The sequence below is a fragment of the Myotis brandtii genome, unplaced genomic scaffold (assembly GCF_000412655.1).
Source record: "Myotis brandtii unplaced genomic scaffold, ASM41265v1 scaffold115, whole genome shotgun sequence".
In the NCBI taxonomy this organism is placed as follows: Eukaryota; Metazoa; Chordata; class Mammalia; order Chiroptera; family Vespertilionidae; genus Myotis; species Myotis brandtii.
Genome location: NW_005353967.1, coordinates 17,838,351 through 17,854,473, shown reverse-complemented (window position 1 = coordinate 17,854,473; position 16,123 = coordinate 17,838,351). Strand labels below are relative to the sequence as shown.

Genomic DNA, 16,123 nt, shown 5'->3' with positions numbered 1-16,123 from the left:
AGACAGTAACGTTCAATTGCAGTGCAAAGCACTTTCTGTTTGACACGGTAACCACGAGCTGGGGTGCAGGAAAAAAGTGAAGAAGAATGAACCGAAAGTCATTGGCAGCAGTTTCCTGGCAAACCAACCCTCATCTGAGGCTTCTGCATGAATTCTGACCTAAATAACAACGGAGGGCTTGATGAGGCAGATTCTCCTTCCTGGGTTTGTGCACATGATTTAACCACAGAGTAATCACTGTTCTTGCACTTTTACACATTTATTTGCCCAACAGAGGCAAGAAAATGAAAGCAGCAAGCGTAATAAGACCATGGTAAAGTTACTAATTTGCCACGACTCCTTCCTACCCCTAACCCAACATTCAATATGGAATAGGTAAATAATGAACATTCTGGAACACCAGGAGAATGCCATAGCTAAAGCCAGGGCATATTTCAAAATATAAGCAACCCAACCGGGCACAAGCTGTATCCAGCATGGATTTCCTTCCTTCTTTTCCACCCCTTAAACTATAGGTATCTTGTGCTGAAAGGCAATCCTTTCCTGGAAATGGGGAATTAGAAATAGATAGAAGACGATTTTTCTAGAGTCTAAAAGATCAAAAGAGCTCTCAGCAGGTAGTAGTGAAGTAACATCAGGAGAAGACACTACTGAAAAGTTTAACTGTGAGAAATGTCATTTCAGTACCATATCAAGAGCCGCTTCCTCTCTACCTCCATCTTTTGCCCGGCCCTTATTGGTCCCCCCACCCCCACTACCAGCTGTACCGAGAAAGTGACAAACGAGGACTCACTGGATGCCATCAATCATTGTCACTAAGAGGAAAATGAAAAGAACCCAACATATGTTCTCGCAAATGCCTCCCACTCTGCACTCCCACTCCTCCTCCTCTCCACCGGCACACAATCTTTACAAGCAGCAAGCCACGTTTTAATAGCCCTTCAGTGGAAATGGATGATGAGCAGATAGTAGAAGCAGCCCAAGCACCATTCTTTTCCATATGTGTGTCCATATTTACAGTTCACAGTTCACACATGATCCGGGTCAGACCGGAGCAGGGCTGCACACCAACCGGCTCCTGCCAACCCAGACCACAGTGAGTGGAAGGACAGATGAGTAAACCAGCGCTGCACCCATGTCAGGAGGGATGCGGACTAGAAAGGATGCACAACATAGGTAGCAGATGGTGCACTCTGCCACTTGTTCTGGGGACAGCAAAAAGGAGTTCCTTGTTTCTCTGCTGACCACTGACAATTGGTAAATCGATTCCTATGGCAACAGCTCTAAGTATAACACTCTAAAAATAAAAGAAGGCGGTTTTAAGTGAAAGACACTTGCATTCGTTTCTGGGAATATCGTGAGGGGAAACTTGTATCATAAGCCATTGAATAATTTCTCTGTTTAACTCCATAATCCCCTAGTGCACATCTATTATGGCTAAATAATATAAGAGGAAAACACATACAACAAATACAAAAAAACTACATGCATGAGGGTATTAAATCACAGTGATATTAAAAATGAACAACTTAAAGTTGTTTCACAGAAAAGATTGTGAAGCTGGGTGCATAATATAGATGAAATATGCAATTATTAAAATTTATAAGGACAACTTAGCAAAATGGAGGAATGGTGATGTAATAAGGTGAATAATACAATAATACACGGACTTTTTGTTATAGCCAAGTCAGATGTTTCCACATATGAAAGTTGATATATTAGGTTGGTGGAATTCTAGGGTTTCCTAAATTTGTGTTGAAGTGTTGTTTGTGATAACAAAAATTAAGATAAAAGAAAAATAGGAGTAAAGGTTACTGCAATGCTTCAACTATTTTCAAAGTCTCAGTTCTGCCAAACAAGTATAGGTTGCAACAAACTAGATTAGCTGCACACCTAACACCAAAGACGGAACACTCAGAGCCTGGGAAAAAGCTAAGGCACAGAATGAGATAGCCATACCATTTGCATAAATTGAAAATACTAACAAGACGAGCTACACTGCAAGAATACATACAAACCTAAATGAAACACTTTATACATATCTGAATGGATGCCTATGGGAGGGAGTGAACTAGGGATAAAAGGAGGTAACTTTTAGGGGACCCAGCTCCAACCAGTAACCACCATGTGACTAGTGAGACCGTGTGTCATACCCTGGGAGTGTGATTGGCTCAACATTTGCACTCAACCTGTGCACAAGGAGGGCAAGTCGTGGTTTTAAGATTTTGAAGTGAACTGCTACCATTTCAGACAGCCAGATATTTCCTCTCCATCATATATGCCATGCTCCCAAGCAGAAGTTGCTTCATACAAGAACCACTTCTGTTTAGTCCCAGGTTCTACTTTTCCTCTGTTTTAAAACAAGATGAAAATACTGCAGGAAATGATCTCTTCTGAAAAATATTTCATCATGTTGCCAATCGTGTACACCACTGTGTTACACAATTAAACAATAATTGTATAGTAATACCTGTATATATTTGTGTGTATAGTTATATATATAGCTACAGAAATATAACTATTCAGAAATTATCCTTTGGAAGCTACAAAAGAAATCTGCAAAAGTGGTTATCTCTGGGGAGGAGGAGTGGATAGAAAGAAGACAATTGCCACTGTGTACTCTTCTTTTAAATTTTGTACCATGTGCATATATGACCAAATACAAGTTTTAAAGCACTTACTTAAGCAACCACCCACTCTGTACACATAATATTACAAAATAATCTTACAAAGCAAAATGTCCCAATTATACCAGAACCAGTAGGAGTCCAAGGAGCCCTTCCCTCAAAGCTATATCCGGGGTTCCCTTGGCTGATACCTTTCTCCCTGCTCAACCAGAAGCATCCCACCAGGGGGCAGTATCTGCAGCGGTGCTGGCCTGGGCTTCCCTGGTTTTACATGTAGGTTAATAATTAATTAGAGCCCCGCCACTCAGAATATCTTCCCAGCACCAAAGGCCGCTGGGGACTGCTGCTTCTGCCGAATGGCCCCACACTTGAGCCTCCACGTTCCTTAGCTCTGAGAAGCACAGACGCCCCTGTGATCTAGCTGAACACAGGAACCCCTGGGTGCTCCAGAGTCCTTACACCTCACCGAAGAAGGCAAGTTAAGACCTTTTAAAACTAAGGTCCTTTTCTTCACCGTCTGCTAGCTCTTGGGTCAGAACAGCAGCTACCAGGGGTGGAGTGGCCATCGAAGCAAGAAGAGGAGAAGAGGGGGCCACCAGATCGGCTGGAAATCAGTGCCTGTGGGAGGGAGCCATTCTACAGCATGTTTGGGAATTGGGGACCCTCGTTGCCATCCACAGTGATTTCTCACTCAGAGAGACTTTGAGATGAGTAAGAATTTCCAGACAGATAACTAAGTACCATTTCACTTGTCTAACAACTTCATCATTGTTCTGTACTGAAATAGACATCAGAAATAGAGAAAACCTTTTTCCTGTGACAAACCCTTACAGAGAGGGGGGAAGTGAAAGACCACAGGAATAAAAAGCAATCTCGTCCCACCCACCTTGGGGAAAAAGCAACGGACAAGTGGGGCCTTTAGGGGGAAGGGCAAGGAGAAGCCAGAAACTAAACTTCTATGTAATAAGAACATCAGAATTCAAACTCCAGAGCTGAATATTATGTCCGGTTAGGAAAGAAAAGACAGGAAAAGAGTGATGGACACAAAAAGAAACTGGCTGGAAAGCAGGAGACAAAAAACACTACACCGCTGAGACACCACCCCCCCCCCCCCCGCCACACACACACACACACACACACACACTCCCACGGTTTCCCCCTCTGACAGGAAGCACAAATCATCCGGACTTAGTGACTGACAGCAAGGTTTCCAGCTCGGCTGCCTGGATAAACCACCAGGACAGCTTCGGAGATGGAACCTGCTGGAGGGGCGGTGAGGCAGGAGGCGAGCTGCCGAAAGCACCCACGTGCACCCTCACGTCCTCTATGACCACCATCGCGCTCATGTAAATGTTTCACCTTCAGTGAAGTCATTAGCGACCACACAGAGAGAGACAGGCTGCCAACCGCAAGGAGAGTCACGCGAAGGTTTTAGGAACAGGAGCTGTTATAAGAGAACACTATTACACCCCGGTCTTCTTAGGTTTCAGGAAATGTGGCTTGACCGACAGTGCAGCCAGCTCGGTGCAATAACAAATCATAGAGGGAGGGCGTGCTGGGCTGGCTTGGGTTTCACAGGCCTCCGTTTCGGGGCTGCCAGAGCCTCACCTAACACCTTCCAGGACTGCCTATCTGTAAGATACAGGATCTGAAGCCGACCAATGATCATCTCTACAATCTATCTACAGGCATCACTAATTGTATTTCCAGACCACAGAAACAGAGCTTAATTCTAGCACATACCCAGAATATGAAATGGATGGGCACACAGTCCCTTACATAAACATAAAGCGAGCATATGTGAAAAGCAGATGTTCTGATACGATCCCTGGTGGACGGGGAAAAACAAGCAGGACTCGGAACTGGGTGGCAACACATTGAGCGCCACTGAGTCAGCTATGGCGGAGCTGGGAGAGAGTGAGGGTGCCGTATGCACCTAGAGAGACTGGAGTTTAAAATGTTCCAGCTAAGGGGAAATCCACATTTAAAGGGACTTTTAACCAGTAGAGACCAATCTGTTGGCAAGACCTGTCCCCAAGGGGCCTGAGGCATGCAAGGATAGATAACAAGGAGATTTCAGATTTTATCGGCAGAGAAAATGTCAGTGAGGGTATTAAGTAGCTAGGTAGAGCAGAAGTATTAGTCACTTCTAAATACCTAAATTATTAATATGAATTGGAATAAATCCAGACTAACTCTAGCAGGGCTTGCAAACAGATGCCTGCAGGGGCGAAGCAGACGCTGGCAAAGGGCTAAGCTGTCCGGCTCTAACCCCACTGCCGTCTTGTGGGAACATGGACCATTGGGGTCCTGCCTTCACCATTTCCTTAGAAGTGAGAAATCCAGGTATTTTTATGAGCACTTGTGATTTTTAATGCTCAGAACTAATTTAAAAATAGTTAAACACTCTGCATGTTGAATGAAACACATCTTAAACTTTTATAACATTTGAAAGGGAAGTGAAAATATGCCTCGTGAATATGTTTTCAGATGGGTAAAAGGCTGGCCATGAATTTACAGGGTTAGCAGCTGTCTTTCTCGGCACATTTTTAAAAAATAGAGCTTAAAAAAAATAGCAAGGCACTATATTTACATAATTACTAAATGTATGATAACAAATACATGAGAAGAAGCAGCATAAAATAGGAAGGGCAAAAAAAAAAAAAGAAACGTTACTGCTTTTAGAGTGGCTGTTTAAAAAACAACAGACACAGAAAATAACAAATGTTGGGTAAAATATAGATAAACTGAAACCCTCATGCATTACTGCTAGGAATGTAAAATGGTGCAGCCACTGAAAAACAGTTCGGTGGTTCCCCAAAAGTTAAACATGAAATTACATATGATCCAACAATTTCACTTCTGGTTAAATACCCAAAAGAATTTAAAGCTGGGACTCAGATAATTGTATACCAATGTTCATAGCAGCATTATTCACAATAGCCAGACAGAAACAACTCAAGATAAACAGAAAAACAAAGAGTGGCATTATCTATACAATAGATTACTATTCAGCCTTAAAAATAAAATTCTTATAGATGCCACAACATGGATGAACCTTGAAGTCATTGTGCTAAGTGAAATAAACCAGACTAAAAGGACAAACTCTGTATGCTTCCACTTATAGGAGGTCCTTACAATAGTCAGGTTCATAGAAACAGGAAGTAGAATGGTGATTGCCAGCGGCTAGGGGAACAGGAATGAGGCGTTTAGTGTTTAATAATGGGTGTAGTTTCAGTTTTGTAAGAAAAAATGTTCTGGAGATGGATAGTGGTGATAGTTGTATAATATTGTAAATATATTTAATGCCAAGAAATTGTATATTAAAAATGACCGAAATAGTAAATTTCTGTCATATATACCACAAACAATAAGGGAAAGAATAATATGGATATAGATGGAGAAGATTATCAAAGGGAGGTGCCTTGCTACTTGCTGGTTTTCTCAGGAGCCAATTCAGGTACACGGACCTCCAGCTCCCACCCCAATCCCTTAGCTATTACAGCCTGGCTATGGCCCAAATGGGCTGTTGTGACTACAGGAATCTTGTTGCCCGATAGGAATCTCCCACAGGGCCATGGTGCATGGCTGTACATGCGGCACAGAGCACAGCATCCAGGCCCAGGAGACCAGCCTGTGCTCCACTGGCCAGGCCTTGTATCTTGAGGGGACGCCTTCCCCTTCTCACAAAGGCCCTACAGACTAGTAGTGGCCCTGATCTTCCCTCCCCTCACAGTGGTCTTCCCTTCTAACTCCCTATTTCTGTTCATGGTACCCTCTCTTCTCATTGATCCCAGATTGAAACTACAGTGTTATTCCAATCAGCTACTGGTTTCTATCAACTCTGCTTCTATTCCCCTTCATTCCCCCTGTCCACTCCCACTTCTGTTCCCCTTCATTCCCCCTGTCCACTCCCACTGCCACTTACCCCACTGAGACGCTTTGACCACTGGTCTGAACTTTTAACTCTGATCTAATACCCCTCCCACATGATCCAGTTTACAGACTGCTGCCAGACTAATTTTCCCCATATCAATCTCACCATTTCACTCACACACCTTCAGTGGTTTCTTTCCTCTCTTGTATGTTAAAGAAAATGTACAATGAAGTAGCTCACTCACACCTAATCAACTCTACTAGCTAAAGCGAGACCCTCGGCTTATTTTCACTGTCCCTTCCTCAGGTGAGTATGAAGAAACAGCAGCAATTCAAACCCTCTTTCCAGGAGAACACACCTTTATATTTCCACGTTGCTGGCAAGGAGTTAGTAGATGGAAACTAAAGAAAACTTAGAGGACCCTGAGCTTCCTATCCCTATAGCTAACTAAAATGGTATCTCATAGTTCTGGAGGCTGTCAAGTCCAAAAACAGGGTTGGTCAGGGGTGAGCACTCTTGCTGCTTCATAGCTGGCCCCTTCTCGCTGTGTCCTCATATGGTGGAAGGGGCTAGTGATCTCTCTGGGGTCTCTTCTCTAAGGACACTAACCCCATTCATGAGGGCTCCACCCTCGTGAATTAATTATCTCCCAAACCCATCTCCTCATACCATCACATCAGGCATTAGCATTTCAGCATATGCATTCTTAGGGGACACAAACATTTAGCACTGGCCAGGAAGCCCCCTACCTTCCTAAAGTGAGATCTATTTTAAGCCACAACTCAAATCCTACAGAAGTACCAATAGCATTCACCTGGCCCTGCCCTCTGGTTCTGCAGGAAAGGACACATGGGAAAAACAACATCCGAGGTAGTGCAAGGTAAGGATTTAAAGAAAAAGAATATTATTAATATACAGAAAACATAGTTTTGAATGGGATTTTTTTTATTATTCTTAGAATCACAGCCAAGACCCAACAATGAGGACAATGGGACCAAGAACCCTTCTTAGAAAGCCATAAGCATGCAAGGCTGACACCGCCCCTACTTCTACCAAGAGATCACAGGACCAGTCCAACTGCCTGACTGCAGCCCCTCCCTCCACCCAGCCCCCAAGGAAAGGAAGAATGGCTGATGCTGGCTTTTCGGGGAGGGTGAGTGTCTATGCAAGTTACTACCTGCTTCCCCCAAAATTAAGAGCATGGGAGGGTTTCTAAGAGAATCTCAAGGAGAGACTAAGGTACCTGCAAGAAGTGGAGGGGGGCATCCTGTTCCTTATCTGGCTGCTGGCTGAGCTGCAAACCCCACAGGCCACCCTGGGCTGACACTGTAGCAGAATGGAGCACCTTAGGGAGCTGAGAGAAGGTGGCATCCATCAGCTGGACACTCATAAACACAGATGCTGACACCATTTCTGAGCTAGAGATACGGAAGGTGGGAAGCCCCCTGGAGGAGCCCTCTGCAAGCAGACCTTAAAGTGACCCAGGAGCAGTACCCCTGGAAAACAAGATGGGAGTACTCCTGCTCCATGCCAGTTCTTTACAACCCTGGGCAGAGTGTGAAGGGACCCCAGTACTTAAGTAGTACCTTTTGAAGGAGTGTTGAGGTTAATGGGGCAGGAGCCCTAGGATTGCCAGGCAGCTGCTGGGCCAGGCAGCAGGATACTCTCAACTGCAAGGAGGAGTCGGGAGTGTGAACGGGGAATGAACACCTAGCAATGCCAAAGGGAGACACCGCGCCCTATGAAGAAGCTAACACGGCCCCAGAGAACCACAAACTCTGTGAAGTGATCACCCGCATCAGAGTAAACCAGGTGGACGTACCTTCTCACCGCCGACTACGACTTGCCAAATTCAGTAACTCCTGGAACTGTGCTTTCTATTTCCTGTCACACTGGGAGGAGCTGGAGCCCAGAGAGAGACAGGGGAGGTGCTTGACTTGGATATGAGATTAGGAGTTTTGGAAAGGAATTCTAGAACATACCCAATGCCCAGCGGCTGGCACGGGGGATTTGACAGAGCACAATTGTAAGCAGTTCCTTGGAAAAAATTAAAGTCACTTCATGGCACTGTTAGCCCCAATGAACTGAGTGAGGCTCCTCAAGAAATCAGCCACACTAACAGTAGGGCTAAGTACACATAAGTTGCAAACTCCCCCTAAATAAACGGTGCAGTTGAGAAATAGTTCAGCAAAGTTGTACTCTAGCTTGAGGCAGGCCAGGGTCAGTTGTAGGCCCCTCCTGTCACTCTCTAATGAGCAGGCTTCAGCTTAAGGCCTCTGCCAACCTCATGCTCCTGGGAAGTGAAGGGCAGAGGTCTGCACTTGAACTTCATCCCTTCTCCTAGGTGCTGTGTCATGTAAATTAACGTGGATGGAACCCCCACTCTGTAGCAGGCAATACACTGGTTATTTTACCTGACAGTTCTGGTAGGTAACGGTGGAACCTCTATATTACAGAGATTACCTCATCTAAGTTACATTCATGGTCCAAATGACATTCCAATGAAGCCTGAATCTGAACCGAATCCATGCTGGTTCCATCCCACTACACTGAAGAGCGAAGGTGGGGTGGGGGCTGAAAGGAGCCCAAAGGGGAGCTCACATGTCCAAAACAATTTTAGAACGACGGCTGCTCACTAGCAGCTTAAAAAGGCACACCGTTTTATTTACATTTTCAAATCTGTAAAACCTGATGTTGTGTTAAGTTATTATAAATATAAAAACTATGTCAATAATATGTCCACCCTCTTCCCTAGCAACTCTCATGAAGGGACAACACCAGTCCTGGACAACAGCAGAGTGACCTTTATCAGGAAGACAAAAGCACTATTGAAAAAAAAAAAAAAGCTAGTTCTGAACAGAATGCACTAGTTCTAAACAGAACTCAAACTTGCCAAGCTGTCTGCACTTTGGAATTTTGCAGTGTTTAATGTCAACTGTCCAGAACTGGCCTGTGGGTCTCTCTGAAGAAAAAAAAAAAAGACTTTCAACACGCCATCGCACCCAGCTTGATAGGTAGCATGGTAGGTAGTCAAAAGTTTCTGAAAGCCACTGTACAGGACACTGCTCAGGAAAGGCCTTTATTAACCTTTCAAATGTTTTAACCAGAAGACTTATCTTAACCAAATTATCTCCGCAGCCAGTCCCTTGCTGGTTGAATCACTATGCAAATATCGGAGCTCTGAGTCACTGGAAATTGAAAGAGATTTGGTTTAGTAAGCACAAGACTTTTTCCTAGAAATGTAAGCTACCCTTTAAAACAGCGGTAGCCAACCTTTTGGACCTCACGGACCACCAGTGGTCCACGGACCACCCGTTGGCGACCGCTGCTTTAAAAGGTGCTCTCAAACTTTGCCCTCAAGGTATCTCCAGTACAGAGCTCAGCAAGTAAACTTACTACAAATAAAAATGACAGCATCCAATTTCAGAATCTCTCAAACTGTCAAACTCCACAGTCACTATTCTTCCCTCTATGATAGCAGCAGGTAAAAACACACACACACACACACACACACACACACACTATGCTTTCAATTTTCAGAGTTAAAGACCTTTAAACTTTTTATACCTTCATTTGGAGCCATTTTTCTAGAGGTTCAAAATAAAAGGAGACAGGTCCTAACATTTAAAATTGAGATGACCAGCCCTGATCGGTTTGGCTCAGTGGATAGAGCATCTGCCTGCGGATTGAGGGGTCCCAGGTTCGATTCCAGTCAAGGGCATGTGCCTTGGTTTCGGGCACATCCCCAGTGGGAGGTGTGCAGGAGGCAGCTGGTCGATGTTTCTCTCTCATCGATGTTTCTAGCTCTCTTTCCCTCTCCCTTCCTCTCTGCAAAAAATCAATATATATAATTGAGATGACCAATTCCTTAAAAAATAAATAAATAGCACAGAATTTGACAGAAAACTTCTTGCCTAAACCAGTGTTCTCCCAAAACTCTTCAAGAATCTGCTCTTAGAAAGGCAGTTAAATGAATACATATTGGTAAAGAATAGTTCTAAGGAACAGATTTAAAGTTAACAGTATTCCCTTCTCTTAGTTATGTTTTCATCAACCACAGCCAATAAAAACAAGAAATAATAAAACAAAGATTCTCTCTTAATTTCCCCCTTCATCCTTATTTATCTCACCTACTCATAATACTTGTTTTCAATTTGACTTCCGAACATCTCTGTAATTTATCAATCACCACTGGTTAGGTTATTAAGGGATTTGAGCTAAAGAATAGTGCAAGCTTGCTTCAGTCTTTGCCTCCCTGCCCACATCAGAGGGGTCACCGACCTTTTCTGGAATAGGCAGAGATACACTCCTTTTAGACAGACTCAAGTCATTCTATCACAGAGACCCAGGGTGAGCTATGGCAGTCACATGGACCCCATACTTGGTTGAATGCTCTGCTGTTGCCATCTTGAAATTCTTAATTTTTGAACAAAGGTACCACATTTTCATTTTGCAGTAGGCCCTGCAAATTTTGTAAATGGTTCTGCACAGACCGATTTCTTTTTTTCTCTTTCTTTTTTAAAAACTAAATTTATTGAAGTGACATTGGTTAATAGGATTATTTAGGTTTCAGGTATACATCTCCATAATACATGATCTAGTCCAGTGCATTATGCCTACCATCCAAAGTCAAATAAGCTTCTGTCACCATATATTTGGCCCCCTTTACCCTTTAATGGACATTTTATAATGATAAAGGGGACACTACATCAAAAAGACCTAACACTTCTTTTTGTTGCTGTTAATCCTCACCCAAGGATATTTTTCCATTGATTTTTAGAGAGAGTAGAAGAGACACAGAGAAAGAAACATCAATGTGAGAGAGACACATGGGTTGGTTGCCTCCTGCAGGCACCTTGACCAGGGCCTGCAACCCAGGTATATGACCTTGACCAGAATCGAACCTAGGACCCTTCAGTACATGGGCTGACACTCTATCCACTGAGCCAAACCAGCTAGAGCAATACTTCTTAATATATATGCACCCAATCAGGGAGCATCAACGTATATTAAGCAACCACTAACAGAACTAAAGGGAGAAACAGACAAAAACACAATCATAGTTGGGGAACTTAATACTCCATTGATAGCTCTAGATAGATCATCCAAACAGAAAAAAAAAAATATCAACCTTGAATGACACATTAGACCAAACGAATATAATTGACATTTACAGAGCCTTTCACCCCAGACATCAGATTATACATTCTTCTCCAGCACACATGGAACATCCTCAAGGACAGACCATATGTCGGACCATAAAACTAGCCTCAACAAATACAAGAAAATTGAAATTATACTAAACAAATTCTCTGACCACAATGCTTTGAAATTAGAAATCAACTGCAAAAAGGAAGTAAAGAAACCCACAAATATGTGGAGATTAAACAACATACTACTGAAAAATGACTGGGTCAAAGAAGAAATAAAAGGTGAGATCAAAAGACACACAGAGACATATCAAAACTTCTGAGACGCAGCAAAAAACAGTAACAGAAGGGAAGTTATATCATTACAGGCCTATCTCAAGAAACAAAAGTAAACAACCTAACATTACATCTTAAAGAACTAGAAAAAGAAGCCCTAGCCGGTGTGGCTCAGTGGTTGAGCATCGACCTATGAACCAGGAGGTCATAGTTCTATTCCCGGTCAGGGCACATGCTCAGGTTGTGGGCTCAATCCCCAGTAGGGGGCATGCAGGAGTCAGCTGATCTGATGAATACAGATGCAAAAATTCTAAACAAAATACTAGCAAATCGAATACAACAATACATTAAAAAAATAATACATCATGATCCAGTGGGGGTCATTACAGGGGCACAAGGGTGGTTCAATATATGCAAATCAATCAATGCAATACACCACATTAACAAAACAAAGGATAAAAATCACATGATCTTATCAATAGTTGCAGATCTAATTTCTAAAAAATGGCATTGAGGGTCTTTTTGTTTGTTTTTGTTTTTTTAAAATATATTTTATTGATTTTTTACAGAGAGGAAGGGAGAGAGAGAGTTAGAAACATCGATGAAAGAGAAACATCGATCAGCTGCCTCCTGCACATCTCCCACTGGGGATGTGCCCGCAACCAAGGTACATGCCCTTGACCGGAATCAAACCCAGGGCCCTTCAGTCCGCAGGCCGATGCTCTATCCACTGAGCCAAACCGGTTTCGGCTTTTTGTTTGTTTTTTGGTCATTGTTTTTTGGATCGGCACGGCAAATTTACTCCTGCACAGAAGGGTGCTGTTGCCAGCTGGAAATCATGGGCAAAGCACACCAAACGGGAAGTCCATTTTGGTTTTATTTCCTGATGTGGGTCTGCCCGGCATGAGGTTGTTTTTTTAAAAAAAAGTTTTATTTTATACCAGAGTTGTAACTTACAGGGATTTTATTTCACAACATAGATGCCAATATTTTTATAGTTTCAAATCAAGGTAACATAGCATCCTCCCCCTGGATCACTGCAGAAGGTTTCTAAACTTCTTTTTTGGGATCCACTTTTGCCTACTGACAATCTGTCTTCATACAATCAAAGTTTTGTCTCAAACAAAACTGATGCTGTCATTCTGCTTAAAATCCTTCAGTGGCATCCATAGGCCCAAAGCCTTCGCCTGGCCACAGGCCCTGAGCTCCAGCCTGCCTGCTGCTTGGCCTCACCCCTTCCTTGCCTCCTGTGTCCCTGCCTCCTGGGCTCTCCCTCAGTTTCTAGAATGTGCCACTCGCCATCCTTCTCAGAGCCTTTGCACCTACTGTCCTCTCTGCCCTAGAGACAAATACTTCAATCTATGCATGTCCAAGGATGTAAAGAAAATCAAGCAAAAATCCTGGATCCAAACCAACAATCATTACTGCAGTGGTTCTCAACCTTCCTAATGCCGCGACCCTTTAATACAGTCCCTCATGTTGTGGTGACCCCCAACCATGAAATTATTTTCGTTGCTACTTCATAACTGTAATTTTGCTACTGTTATGAATCGTAATGTAAATATCTGATATGCAGGATGTATTTTCATTGTTACAAATTGAACATAAGTAAACCATAGTGATTAATTACAAAAACAATATGTCATTATATATGTGTTTTTCCGATGGTCTTAGGCGACCCCTGTGAAAGGGTCGTTCGACCCCCAAAGGGGTCGCGACCCACAGGTTAAGAACCGCTGCATTACTGGCTTTAATATCATGAAAGAAGCACAGAGGGGTTTACAAAGGCTTGCACTTCTTAGTACACGTTTTTCACTCACACCCTGCTTTGGGATGTGTTCCCAATGGTGACAATGAACTATAAGAAGTTCATACGAGAAAGTTCAAGTAAAAAGAAAGTTTTTGCTTGGAAACAAATGACAATTCTGAACAAGTTACCTGCGACTGTTTGCTCATGAGCTCTCAATGTGCAGAGACTCGCGGCCGTGGTTCTGCCTCTACTGAAACGCTCTGGCAGTACTCGTCGCCAGGAGCTCTTCCAGATCAGCAGCGTCCTCTGCTCTGCGTGGTCACCTCATCTTGACATTTAGGGTCTTACCAAGGATCTGTCTTTCTCCCCACCTTCCCCTTAACGGACTCTGATTAATTTCATGCCAATGGCCACAGAACATGCTGCTGGCTTTTCACAAAAGAGTGTTGAGAGAACTGGCTCTCTACTTGGGAAGAAATTAAGTTAGAGTCCTACTGTTCACAAAAATATTCCAGATGGATTAAGGCTCTAAAACATTTAAAAATGTCAATTATGAACACATTAGAAAAATATATAGGGGACTATGTTTATAACCTTGGAGGAAGAAGGCCTTCTTAAATCAGACACAACAAAACAGTCCTGCAGAGGGAAATTATTTATGATGCCTTTGATGTAGTCCAATTGCCCAAAGTTAAAAGACAAGGCCAGGCTTAGAGAAAATATTTGCCACAGAACAAAGGATTAGTATTCTGGAAAAAAAAACACACACACCAAAAAAACTATAAATCAATAAAGAAAAGACATTTTAAAAAAACTGAGCAAAGGATATTAAGAGGCAATTCATAGAAAAGAATAAAAATGCCTCAAACATATACGCAGAGCTGCCTAGTAAAGAAAAACAATCAAAGTAGTAAGACTTTTTCTTTAATAGATTGGCAACGCGTTTAAAGATCAATTTTATAAAGTGTTGCAAGTGTGTGGCATGTACCAGACACCCTGCTGGCGAACAATTTGACAGTCTTCTGTCTATGACAGTGATGGCAAACCTTTTGAGCTCGGCGTTGTCAGCATTTTGAAAAACCCTAAGTTAACTCTGGTGCCGTGTCACATATAGAAAGTTTTTGATATTTGCAACCATAGTAAAACAAAGACTTATATTTTTGATATTTATTTTATATATTTAAATGCCATTTAACAAAGAAAAATCAACCAAAAAAATGAGTTCGCATGTCACCTCTGACACGCGTGTCATAGGTTCGCGATCACTCTATGACAACCCCTATGGTCTAACCATTCTGACTGTCTCTAGTGAAGAGAAAAACCTGCCCTCTCCTGTATTCAGGATGCTGCTACCCTGGAAGTTCTGGCTATCACAGTCTTGTTATAACACTAGCCATATCAGGTATCAAAGTGAGTTATAAAACAGTCCACTGGGGAAAACCTGCCAAAGGGAGATAAAAACCCGGATTTGTGTCTCTCTCCCACAGTGAGTCACGAGAAAGCTCTGAGGAGGGATTTTTGGAAAGAGCTGCTGTGAGACCCCCACACAGCCCCCTCTCCTCTTTGGGTGATGGGTAGGAATATCACCTTCTTGCCTCACAGGGTTTTTGGTGAGACCAGTTGGGGAGTTTCACAGGAGTCCTTGAAAGCAGGTGTCGGACTCGTGCCCGGAGAATCCAGAACACAGAGGCAAGCTGCCCTGGGGTGCAGGGAGTGGAGGTTCGTTGTGGCTGCACTGGGACTGGCTCATCTTTGCAGCATCTGTGGAGAAAAGAGTGGGAGAAGCCTCCATGGGCTGGGGGTGGTCCGCAGGCAAGAATGAGCCAGTGCAGGGCTTGTCTTATGTCTAGGCTTCTGGTGCTGACCGGAGGGGGCAACATGACCTGAGCAGGCAGAATTGGAGGTGGACCACTGGGCTCCCAGGGGTGAGAGGGAGCAAGGGATGAGGGCCTTTGAAGAGCACCCCAGGAGGGAGTCAGCTTTAACACTCCACCAGGTCTAGAGAACAAAGGTCATCTTACCATAGTATCAGTCACAGACATTTCCCTGTCCCCTCTGCCATCTTCCCACCCCATCCTCAGGAAAGCATGGCAAAAGAATGATGCCAACCTGTGTTTTCCAAGATGAATTAACTAAAGAGAACACAACTTTCGTTACAATCTAGATGGTACAACTAGTTTATATTAAGAAATACACTTCATGGACATTTATGTACATAAACACACACTAAATGATGAGAAAGACAAGAACTTATAAGAATGATTACCTCTATAAAGGGGAATAGTATTGAGGGTGGCCAGTGTCAAATAGGAATTCAATTCATCCATATTATTTGAAAAGACAAGAGCACATTCATGTATTTCTTGAATAATTAAATGCATTAAAAAGAAGAAGAAAAAGAGGAGGAGGAGGAAGAGGAAGAGGAAGAGGAGGAGGAGGAGGA

At 43.1% G+C, this 16,123-nt stretch overlaps 1 protein-coding gene across 3 annotated transcripts in view; it reads right to left on the bottom strand.

Annotated features, from left to right (window-relative positions):
• IQGAP2 (IQ motif containing GTPase activating protein 2) overlaps nt 1–16,123 on the bottom strand; it is a 283,664-nt gene that overhangs the window by 151,742 nt on the left and 115,799 nt on the right. The window contains exon 3 of one of the 3 annotated variants that reach the window (XM_005858052.2): nt 15,268–15,441. The exons of 1 other annotated variant lie outside the window; for it this stretch is intronic. In XM_005858052.2, coding sequence (XP_005858114.1) covers nt 15,268–15,441 — 174 coding nt within the window. Of the gene's footprint in view, nt 1–8,326; nt 8,362–15,267; nt 15,442–16,123 lie in introns of those variants that run through there. One more of the 3 variants, XM_005858054.2, reaches the window with a different exon arrangement.